Source organism: Oncorhynchus kisutch, linkage group LG30, assembly GCF_002021735.2.
Source record: "Oncorhynchus kisutch isolate 150728-3 linkage group LG30, Okis_V2, whole genome shotgun sequence".
Taxonomy (NCBI): domain Eukaryota; kingdom Metazoa; phylum Chordata; class Actinopteri; order Salmoniformes; family Salmonidae; genus Oncorhynchus; species Oncorhynchus kisutch.
This window is the reverse complement of record NC_034203.2, coordinates 42,923,287-42,935,465: the sequence shown is the minus strand read 5'-3', so window position 1 is coordinate 42,935,465 and position 12,179 is coordinate 42,923,287. Positions and strand designations below refer to the sequence as shown.

Here is a 12,179-nt window from a genome sequence, read left to right as displayed (position 1 = left end):
CCAAAAAAATGGAGTAGTTTTTAATATACTCCCAAAATAGACCATCACCCAATGAATAGAGAATGTCACAGACACTGCTCTGCGTGTTCAGTATGAGACCCTGGTAACCACAGTGGTTTAATGCTGTATAGAGCTAGTTGTGTTCTATACTAGCAAAGTCACCTGCTGATGTTAGTCACACATACGTCTTATCACATAATACAACCCCATCTCAAAGACATTACTTCAACTAAACCGCAGCGACCCGGGCAAGGAATGATTTTGAAACAAGTATGATTAAAACTAGATATTTGGAAAATGATCGATTCAGAACATATCGTTTTATTTTTTTAAAGAAAAGAAAATGGCTGGGTCTACGTTCCAGTATAAGTACTCCGTTGTTAATGCATCGACTTAAACACTGTTTCTGATGTGCCACTGATACCCTGTGGACGGGATTTGTCAAGACATGGTCTTGCAATACCTTATGGTCCTCCATAATCCTATAAATTGAGTGGTGTAATAATATTCACCACAGACATTTACCATTCACCTAGGACATAATCCGTCGAACAAAATATATTTATATCTACAAAGAAATAGGATAAGTTTAAGCAATACTTCACCTTCTGATAGGCTGGGTTAAATTTTCAACATATTGCTTAAAACCTGTGCAGCAGGGCTCGGTAGAAGGTAGTCGATTTGGGCATCAACACTACTAATCCTTTCTGTCCTTTTTCCCCATCGTACTATAAACCGCCCCGGCCAGCAGCGATGCTCCCGTAATCCCAAACAGCGCCGTCAGCCTCATCCACAGATTGGCCGTACCCTCATGTCTCTCTATAAACCCCTTGTAGTCCGTGGGGACCAGGATGTAGCGGCGGCCATCTTGTGGCGCCTGCAGCCTCATGGTCGTCCCTGTCCCTCCCTCCAGCACCACCTCCCCGAAACCTGTCATAGTGGTTCCAACACGGAGCAGCTCCTCCGTCTCCATCTGCGCCATGGGCCGCTCGCCGCTGAGGCCCTCCAACAACACGTCCACCAGGCCCTCCTGGGCGTGTTTGACACTGCAGTGAACTCTCTCCAGGAACCAGCCGGAAGCCTCCAGAGGGGAATGGACCTTGACGGTGATGTCGGTGATGTAGGCGCCCGGTTCAACCAGACTGAAGGGGACGGCGTTGTTAGTCTCCTTCCTGTTGGTCGTTCTGGAGTTCCTGAGAAAAGAGGAGTGGGCGGGGGGGAGAGAACATGGTGTTGACCTTAGTGTGTACTGACTTGTGTTGGATTGCATTACTTTTAGGTGACGTAGACTACTGTCAGAAAATATGATTCTTAAAGAGCTACATGATTCCAAGTTCCACTTTGAGCTGGATCACATGGTATAGCCACGATACACTATATATTACACACTCATATGTGGACACCCCTTCAAATGAGTAGGATTCGGGCTATTTCAGACGCACCCGTTGCTGACCGATGTATAGAATCGAGCACACACCCATGCAATCTCCATAGACAAACATACTGAAGAGCTCAGTGACTGGAAATGTCTAGGAGCAACAATGGCTCAGCCACGAAGTGGTAGGCCACACAAGCGTGTAAAAAAAAATCATCTGTCCTCTGGAAGCAACGTCAGTACAATAACTGTTCGTCTGGAGCTTCATGAAATGGGTTTCTATTGGCTGAGCAGATCGCAATGCCAAGCGTCGGCTGGAGTGGTTTAAAGCTTGCTGCCATTAGACTCTGGTGCAGTGGAAGCATGTTCTCTGGAGTGATGAATCCCGCTTCACCATCTGGTAGTCCGACCGGATGAATCTGGCAGATGCCAGGAGAACGCTACCTGCCCCCATGCATAGTGCCAACTGTAAAGTTTGGTGTAGGAGGAATAATGGTCTGGTGATTCTGTGCTTCCAACTTTGTGGCAACAGTTTGGGGAAGGCCCTTTTCCTGTTTCAGCATGACGATGCACCCGTGCACAAAGCTAGGTCCATACAGAAATGGTTTGTTGAGATTGGTGTGGAGAAAATTGACTGGCCTGCACAGAGCCCTGACCTCAACCCCATAGAACACCAGGCCTAATCACCCAACATCGGTGCCTGACCTCACTAACACTCGTGGCTGAATGGGGGCAAGTCCCCGCAACAATGTTCCAACATTTTTATTTTATGTAACTAGGCAAGTCGGTTAAGAACAAATTCTTATTTTTCTTATCTTAGCTCGGGGATTCGATCTAGCAACCTTTCAGTTACTGGCCCAAAGCTCTAACCAATAGGCTACTTGCAGCCCCAATATCTAGTGGAAAGCCTTCCCAGAAGAGTAGAGGCTGTTATAGCAGCAGGGGGGAGGGGGGATCAACACCATATTAATGCCCATGATTTTGAAATGAGATGGAGGAGCAGGTGTCCACATTTTTGGGTCGCGTAGTGCATGTGTACATAACGCTGTATTATGGCTAATGTATAGAACTGTGTACTAACCATGTTCTAGTGATGTTGTTCCACACTTTCCAGTGTTCCTCTACAGCTATTTTCTGGATCACCCCAAAGCATCTTGGGACAAACTGACTGGTCAGAGTGTCGCCGTCTGCCTGGACCAAACCTGGAACAAGAACACTTCACACGTCTCAAATATATACTGGTAATAAACACATTCTTTTAATCTAATGCGGTTTAATCTGTTTCAGAGGGGGGCTAACACTTACCTTCTACTGCGACGTACTGCAGTTTTCTGTGGGGCGATGCCTTGAGGATCCTTACCAAGTGTTGATCCGGGACGAATTTGGGTATTTCCTATTCGAGAGAGAAATGAAACACAGAAACTGTACTGCATTTCTGCATTTGTGTGTGTGTGTGGTGTGTGGTGTGTGGTGGGGGGGGGTTGTGTGTGTGGGGTGTGTGTGTGGGATTTGTGGGTGGTGTGTGTGTGTGGGTGGTGTGTGTGTGTGTGTGTGTATACCTTCAGCTTGACCATTTCATCTTTCTTCTCTTTGTATAAGTGGTAAAACAAGCCAGAGAAGGCAAAGCTGGAGCCCACACCGATCAGGACCAATGGGTTGTAGATGGGAAGGTCACTCATCCTGTCAATCTGTGATAGAAAATAAGATCAACATTTCAGCAGATTAAAGTACTTATCCAGAACCAAATCTCGAGTGAGTGCTGGCCAACTTCTTGTGTCTGATTCACCGGGGGGGAATTGGGCTGCCTGTGTAAATGCGGCCTTAGTGTGCAGTAGTACATTTCTACCCTGGGAAATGTTTTGAGTCAACACAGTGATTTACATTGTACACACACACTGGCTGTGTTGACAAAGGCAGGCCAATTCTAATATTTTTGCCACTAATTGGTCGTTTGACCAATCGGATCAGATTTCGCCAAATAATTGGGCAAATTGATCAGAATTGGGTTGCCTGTGTAAACACAGCCACTGTTTGTTTACTTGGATGTCGAGCACAGGAGGTTGGACGATGCCTTAATTGTAAAGAATGGGTTCGTGGTAATGACTGGAGCGGAATCTGTGGAATGGCATCAAATACGTCAAACAACATGGTTTCCATGTGTTTTATGCCATTCGGGCCATTATGATGAGTACAAGTCAAGCCCCTGATGACACACACACGCGTGTGGCTCAAGAGGACAGCCACATGACAAGATGAGTACAAGTCAAGCCCCTGATGACACACACACACACGTGTGGCTCAAGAGGACAGCCACATGACAAGATGAGTACAAGTCAAGCCCCTGATGACACACACACACGTGTGGCTCAAGAGGACAGCCACATGACAAGATGAGTACAAGTCAAGCCCCTGATGACACACACACGCGTGTGGCTCAAGAGGACAGCCACAAGACAAGATGAGTACAAGTCAAGCCCCTGATGACACACATACACGCGTGAGGCTCAAGAGGACAGCCACATGACAAGATGAGTACAAGTCAAGCCCCTGATGACACACATACACACGTGAGGCTCAAGCCCCTGTCTTGTGGCTGTCCTCTTGAGCCACACGCGTGTATGTGTGTCATCAGGGGCTTGACACACACACGTGTGGCTCAAGAGGATAGCCACAAGACAAGATGAGTACAAGTCAAGCCCCTGATGACACACACACACACGTGTGTGGCTCAAGAGGACAGCCACAAGACAAGATGAGTACAAGTCAAGCCCCTGATGACACGCATGTGGCTCAAGAGGACAGCCACATGACAAGATGAGTACAAGTCAAGCCCCTGATGACACACATACACGCGTGTGGCTCAAGAGGACAGCCACAAGACAAGATGAGTACAAGTCAAGCCCCTGATGACACACACACACGTGTGTGGCTCAAGAGGACAGCCACAAGACAAGATGAGTACAAGTCAAGCCCCTGATGACACGCGTGTGGCTCAAGAGGACAGCCACAAGACGAGTACAAGTCAAGCCCCTGATGACACGCGTGTGGCTCAAGAGGACAGCCACAAGACAAGATGAGTACAAGTCAAGCCCCTGATGACACACACACACACACGTGAGGCTCAAGAGGACAGCCACAAGACAAGATGCGTACACAGGGTTTGCTTTTGTTCATCCAGAAAGTTTTGGGCATGGGACATTACAAGTATTTCGCTACACCCGCAATAACATCTGCTAAATATGTGTATGTGACTAATAAAAGATTGATTTGATTTAGATACACTACTAGGTTTCTTAGTGTGTGTATAAACACGGGGAAGATCTGTTCCATGTAAACCTAAAATACATTTCACGGAGGTTTAGATGTTACACTGATTCTCTCTTACTTTCTTTTTGTCACAAACTGAAATTAGGCAAACTATTAGAATTTTAGCAACCAGGAAATGGGTGGAGCGATTTCTGCATACTTCACCTTTAAGCGTTGGTAATTCTTGACCAGAGACACTTTAATTCCCCGCTCCTGTTCAATGGATAAAACATGGGCGTATTCATTACGGCAATTCTGTTGAAGAACGTACGGAAGCAAACGAAACGGGGAGGGACCCTACCTGAATTTGTCCAATAGAAACACTGGTTGTCGTTGCAAAACTCAACTGTTTGCAACTGTTTGGCTAATGAATACACCAAATATTTGTATAACTAACTCTCATTGTTCTGTGATTAAACCCCCGGTGACTGAAAAATGCAAGCCTTGGTTGTTTACCTTGTACGAGGAACAAGACGATATATATTGGTAATGTTGAATTTAGTCAAATGGCTTTGATGTGAATGAATAAAACCCAGTACTCACCTATTCGAAAACATACAGTCAAACTGGGAACGAATAACCTGAAACAATTCCAAAACTAAAGTCAAGGCGAGTCATGTAGGTTTCACTTCCTTTAGTCTACGCGTTGCTGACGTTGCACTTGCTGAGACAATGGTATGTTGTGTTCGTACCCGCCCACTCTAGTAGTTTTACAAAATTAATTAGAAGACGTGACCTCCAGGTGGCAGCAAAGCCATGGGTTTCGTTAGTCTTTAATTTCGATAAAGGGCTCTGGGTTTAGGACGCTTGTCCACTGAATAATTGAGGCACTTAGTTACATTTTCAACTGATGTATAATGTATGGTTCATTTGCACCTGTCACAAAAAAAACGATGTTTTGTTCAATATGTCTACTGTTTTTTTTGTATGTGTGAAGGCTAACTGTCCATTGTGACTCCCTCAGCACAATGACTCATGGGTAATTCTCCACTGATTGTGTCAGTCAGCTTCCTCATCCTGTCTGTTTTATTATTTAACATTTTCTCAATTGGCTAAACTTTGCTATTACACACATACTGTCTTTTAAAATAATCTCTCACGCTCTCTTTCTGCACCACATTTATCTGTGGAGTGAGTCTTTGAAACCTTTCAAAAAACAAAACTTCAAGGCACTTCTTAGGTTGAGATATAATGCCTATGTCTCTTTTGAAGCTGTCCTGCCAAGACAATGTCACTAGCAGCCATCATCTCTGTTTTCGTTTGTACCCAAGACAGAATATCAAACTACAAAATGTCAGGGGAAAAAACGGTGATAAACTTCACCCAACTTTCTGTTCGATTTTGTATTCTGAGTAACTTTGTCTGATTCCAGATTCTGTGTAACCTTTCTACAGTCACCTGAGAACAATCGTAAAAATTGGGCTTATTAACTGTGGGTCCCCAGGACTGGAGTTAACAAACACTGCTGTAGTTTTATCCAACAGTGTCTCTAAAAGATAGATCCGTGGGATGGCATGGGCTTATTGTGGCGTAATGCTCCCCTCGGAAACCAAGAAAGAGTTCATGGCTACCCAAAGTAATCCACTACTTTTTGACCAATGAGACGTCTTCGTTCCTTGTGGAGTTTAAGGCTACAACAAGGCCATTGGGTGTCAATTCGGGCCACACCCAGTGAGTCTTGTAATGGTTAGAGGATGAAGCCTTGTGAGTTGAAAGACGCTGATCTACCGTAGAGTTAAACAGGACAGGACCTGCTTTGATGTGGATTGATATGCTCTAGTTCTCCTGCCTGGGCTCAGACGCAAATCCAGACGGCAGTGTAGACATGTGGCCTCGTGTTTCATAAATCATATACCACCGTATGTTCTTGTTGGCTGCTAGTAGACCCGTGAGTTTGGTGAAGCGAGACTAATTGCCCATCAACTCACCTGTTGTGGATAGTCAGAAACATGCACTTAGTCATTGCTTGGGCATTAATCTTTACATGCTGCCAAATAGTCTAGTTATTCAGTTTGATATGCTTTGTTTCATATTGATAGTCTAAGGTTCCATATAAAAATAAAAAATGTTGTCTTACTTTTCAGCTCGGTATGACTCGTGTACAAATTCATTCAGTTTGAATCATCCTTGTGTCCTTGAAGTCTTGAGTTCTTGGTCATTGTGACTGCACCATTCTGAGTACAGCGCTTTCTGATCTGAAAGATGACGATGGGTCATGTAGCCTTGAGCTCAGAAGAAAAATATGGAAGAGAAGAAATTGGTATAAAAATGTATCGCTGACGCATTGCCATTCCTGAAACATTTCCTCACCTGATAACTCTGTAATCCAGTCTTCTGAAATGGAAAATACAACGTGTTATACAAAACAGATACCTTAAGATTCCTGGAAGATTTTCATATGTTATCATCATACAAACAAGCATATGACATCTTTGATTTAAGTGCAGACACAAAATACATATGAGATCTTCGCAACTTAGATTTTTTTTTAAACTCCTCTCTCTGTGCATTCTCAACTAAAATCAGCAACCAAAAAAACAACACTCAGTATCTTTACAGGCTCCCCCTGACATCAGACTCACACGGTGTGAAACTAATGGGGTCTTATGTATCATAAAATAAGCTTGTTCTAATCTCTGTCCTTCGCTCCGTTCATCTTTCCCTCGATCCTGACTAGTCTCCCAGTCCCTGCCGCTGAAAAAATCCTCCCAGCATGATGCTGCCACCACCATGGTTTACCGTTGGGATGGTATTGGCCAGGTGATGAGTGGTGCCTGGTTTCCTCCAGACGTGACGCTTGCCATGTTTCTCATGGTCAGAGTCCTTTAGGTCCCTTTTGGCAAACTCCAAGTGTGCTGTCATGTGCCTTTTACTGAGGAGTGGCTTCTGTCTGGCCACTCTACTATAAAGGCCTGATTGGTGGAGTGCTGCAGAGATGGTTGTCCTTCTGGAAAGGTTCTCCCATCTTCACAGAGGAACTCTGGAGCTCTGTTAGAGTGATTATCGGATTCTTTCTCACCTCCCTGACCAAGGCCCTTCTCCCTTGATTGCTCAGTTTGGCCGGGCGGCCAGTTCTAGGAAGAGTCTTGGTGGTTCCAAACCTCTTCAATTTAAGAATGATGGAGGCCATTGTGTTTTTGGGGACCTTCAATGCTGCAGAAATTTTTTGGTACCCTTCCGACACAATCCTGTCTCGGAGCTCTACAGACAATTCTTTCGACCTCATGGCATGGTTTTTGCTCTGACATGCACTGTCAACTGTGGGACCTTATATAGACAGGTGTGAGCCTTTCCAAATCATGTCCAATCAATTTACTTTACCACAGGTGGACTCCAATCAAGTTGTAGAACCATCTCATGGTTGATCAATGGAAACAGGATGCATCTAATCTCAATTTTCAGTCTCATAGAAAATGGTCTGAATACTTATGTAAATACTTTTAAAAAAATGTTTATACATTTGAAAACATTTCTAGAAACCTATTTTTGCTTTGTCATTATGGGCTATTGTGTGTAGATTGACGAGGTAAATTATTTTTGTTTAATCCAATAACTCTAACGTAACAAAATGTGGAAAAAGCGAATGGGGTCTGAATACTTTCCGAATGCACTGTAGATCAGGTTTTAGGTTACTGTGTGTTAACATTGAAATGTTGTATCTACATAAACCAAATCACAACATTTAAAGTTAACTTCTCATAGAAGAAACTAACAAACAAACAACATGTATTCAGTGTCTTAACATATAAATATTATTATATATTATATATTAAATATATTTTTATGTAGCTGAAACATTTACATGAGAGAAATGTAAACACTATGGGGGATGTTGACCTTAGAATGTTTAAATGGGCAACTACATCATTATTTACATGAGAGAAATGTGAACACTATGGGGGATGTTGACCTTAGAATGTTTAAATGGTCAACTACATCATTATTTACATGAGTCAACTGAGCAGTAGATTTCAACCAATGGAAGTTCAAAAGATCATACCCAGTTCAGAACTATTGTCTTTTTGAGTGAACAGTTGGAGATGGCAGCCTTGTGGAAGTCCTTTGTCTGAAGGACTTGTAACCCATCGCCTTGGGTTGAGCACTTGATCAAGCTTCTGGGTAAAGTAGACTATATTGCTGACTTAAAGCAACCCAGTGTGTTTGGTTGTAACATAAACCCAGCACAGTGGGTTGTTGGACTGACCCAGCACATTGGGTTGTTGGACTGACCCAGCACATTGGGTTGTTTGACTGACCCAGCACATTGGGTTGTTGGACTGACCCAGCACAGTGGGTTGTTGGTCTGACCCAGCACATCGGGTTGTTGGACTGACTCAGCACAGTGGGTTGTTGGACTGACCCAGCACAGTGGGTTGTTGGTCTGACCCAGCACAGTGGGTTGTTGGACTGACCCAGCACAGTGGGTTGTTGGACTGACCCAGCACATTGGGTTGTTGGACTGACCCAGCACAGTGGGTTGTTGGACTGACCCAGCACAGTGGGTTGTTGGACTGACCCAGCACAGTGGGTTGTTGGACTGACCCAGCACAGTGGGTTGTTGGACTGACCCAGCACAGTGGGTTGTTGGACTGACCCAGCACATTGGGTTGTTGGAATGACCCAGCACATCTGGTTGTTGGACTGACCCAGCACAGTGGGTTGTTGGTCTGACCCAGCACAGTGGGTTGTTGGTCTGACCCAGCACAGTGGGTTGTTGGACTGACCCAGCACAGTGGGTTGTTGGACTGACCCAGCACATTGGGTTGTTGGACTGACATTGGGTTGTTGGACTGACCCAGCACATTGGGTTGTTGGACTGACCCAGCACAGTGGGTTGTTGGACTGACCCAGCACAGTGGGTTGTTGGTCTGACCCAGCACAGTGGGTTGTTGGACTGACCCAGCACAGTGGGTTGTTGGACTGACCCAGCACATTGGGTTGTTGGAATGACCCAGCACATCTGGTTGTTGGACTGACCCAGCACAGTGGGTTGTTGGTCTGACCCAGCACAGTGGGTTGTTGGTCTGACCCAGCACAGTGGGTTGTTGGACTGACCCAGCACAGTGGGTTGTTGGACTGACCCAGCACATTGGGTTGTTGGACTGACATTGGGTTGTTGGACTGACCCAGCACATTGGGTTGTTGGACTGACATTGGGTTGTTGGACTGACCCAGCACAGTGGGTTGTTGGACTGACCCAGCACATTGGGTTGTTGGACTGACATTGGGTTGTTGGACTGACCCAGCACATTGGGTTGTTGGACTGACATTGGGTTGTTGGACTGACCCAGCACAGTGGGTTGTTGGACTGACCCAGCACATCGGGTTGTTGGACTGACCCAGCACAGTGGGTTGTTGGACTGACCCAGCACATTGGGTTGTTGGACTGACCCAGCACATTGGGTTGTTGGACTGACCCAGCACATTGGGTTGTGGACTGACCCAGCACATTGGGTTGTGGACTGACCCAGCACAGTGGGTTGTTGGACTGACCCAGCACATTGGGTTGTTGGACTGACCCAGCACAGTGGGTTGTGGACTGACCCAGCACAGTGGGTTGTTGGACTGACCCAGCACAGTGGGTTGTTGGACTGACCCAGCACAGTGGGTTGTTGGACTGACCCAGCACAGTGGGTTGTTGGACCGACTCAGCACAGTGGGTTGTGGACTGACCCAGCACAGTGGGTTGTTGGACTGACCCAGCACAGTGGGTTGTTGGACTGACCCAGCACATTGGGTTGTTGGACTGACCCAGCACATTGGGTTGTTGGACTGACCCAGCACATTGGGTTGTTGGACTGACCCAGCACAGTGGGTTGTTGGACTGACCCAGCACATCTGGTTGTTGGACTGACCCAGCACAGTGGGTTGTTGGACTGACCCAGCACAGTGGGTTTTTGGACTGACCCAGCACAGTGGGTTGTGGACTGACCCAGCACAGTGGGTTGTTGGACTGACCCAGCACAGTGGGTTGTTGGACTGACCCAGCACAGTGGGTTGTTGGACTGACCCAGCACATTAGGTTGTTGGACTGACCCAGCACAGTGGGTTGTTGGACTGACCCAGCACAGTGGGTTGTTGGACTGACCCAGCACAGTGGGTTGTTGGACTGACCCAGCACAGTGGGTTGTTGGACTGACCCAGCACAGTGGGTTGTTGGACTGACCCAGCACAGTGGGTTGTTGGACTGACCCGGCACATCTGGTTGTTGGACTGACCCAGCACAGTGGGTTGTTGGACTGACCCAGCACAGTGGGTTGTTGGACTGACCCAGCACAGTGGGTTGTTGGACTGACCCAGCACAGTTGGTTGTTGGACTGACCCGGCACATTGGGCATTGTTTTATGTACCCCTTGGGTTATTTTCAATGTAATGCTAATTTCAATTTTGCTTATATATGTTTGCCTTCTGTACCATCTCACCCCCTCCTTTTCCTACACACAATCAAGATACAATATTGAATGTCATAATTAATTTGTTTTGCCTGCATTTCAGAACATACATCACAGCACATCAGAGAATTGTCCACAATGTACAAGAATGTATAATATTTAGAATAGCAATGATTTTAAAATGATTTTAAAATTGATTTCTATTATTTCATGAACAGTCCAAACCATTAGCCTAATGTGCACACTGAGATTGCAATCTGACAAAAACAAAGCTTGCGTGTGTGTGTGTGTGACACAGTCTGTCTTTTAAGTGGTAATAACACAGATCTGTGTTATCAGAGCTAATTAATAGATTAGCACATTCAGTGACACACTTCAGCTATCTTAGGTGACCGTACACACACACGTCACTCTACTAAGGACATGGACCAATTATTATTTTTATTTTACCTTTATTTAACCAGGCAAGTCAGTTAAGAACACATTCTTATTTTCAATGACAGCCTGGGAACAGTGGGTTAACTGCCTGTTCAGGGGCAGAACGACAGATTTGTACCTTGTCAGCTCGGGGGTTTGAACTCGCAACCTTCCGGTTACTAGTCCAACGCTCTAACCACTAGGCTACACTGCCGCCCCAATGACGGTCATTACTTCATAATAACTGTATTTCCATCATAAAACACTTTTCACAATCCCCAAAATATAACATTTGTATTTCAAATAAATTGTTGTGATAGAATGAAAGCGTACCACAATGCACTTCAGTCCAGTTTCAAAAACATTTCATTTTATAGTCATCATAAATATATGAAGATGTACGTGCAACATAAAGGCAAGTAAACAACAAAAATGCATTAAAACAAACAAAAAGTACATTTAACAGAGCTATTAACAGTTCCTTAAGAGCATTGCTATAAGAAGGGGAAAGATGGATACCTAGTCAGTTGCACAACTGAATGCCTTCAGCCGAAATGTGTCTTCCACATTTAACCCCTCTGAGTCAGGGAGATTCATGGCTCATCTATCCATTGATCTATTCATTCACAGGAACACAAACACATGTGTTTCCTCCTGTCACTTCTGACACTACATACAGGAATAGATAC

General features: G+C 45.2%; 1 protein-coding gene across 2 annotated transcripts; it reads right to left on the bottom strand.

Moving 5' to 3' along the window:
* Positions 1 to 4: 4 nt before the first annotated feature.
* On the bottom strand, positions 5 to 5,355 carry mul3 (mitochondrial E3 ubiquitin protein ligase 3). 2 transcript variants are annotated; one of them, XM_020474130.2, is made up of 6 exons: positions 5,225 to 5,353; positions 4,847 to 4,894; positions 2,935 to 3,063; positions 2,681 to 2,768; positions 2,457 to 2,577; positions 5 to 1,193 (listed from the first exon to the last, which is right to left on the bottom strand). In XM_020474130.2, exons 3-6 carry the CDS (start codon positions 3,052 to 3,054, stop codon positions 698 to 700), a joined length of 825 nt encoding a protein of 274 aa, XP_020329719.1. In that variant the 5' UTR covers positions 3,055 to 3,063; positions 4,847 to 4,894; positions 5,225 to 5,353; the 3' UTR covers positions 5 to 697. The 2 variants fall into 2 exon arrangements, with proteins under 2 accessions (XP_020329719.1, XP_020329718.1); XM_020474129.2 differs by lacking the exon at positions 4,847 to 4,894 and having other exon boundaries at positions 5,225 to 5,355.
* Between the last annotated feature and the right edge of the window lie 6,824 nt (positions 5,356 to 12,179).

Excerpts from the sequence above, each read along its gene's own strand:
- mul3 (XM_020474129.2), bottom strand. The coding sequence starts at position 3,054 with ATGAGTGACCTTCCCATCTACAACCCATTGGTCCTGATCGGTGTGGGC. Across the intron at positions 2,769-2,934 it reads ATGAAATGGTCAAGCTGAAG|GAAATACCCAAATTCGTCCC; the intron begins GTATACACACAC and ends TCTCTCGAATAG. Across the intron at positions 1,194-2,456 it reads AACAACATCACTAGAACATG|GAACTCCAGAACGACCAACA; the intron begins GTTAGTACACAG and ends CTCTTTTCTCAG.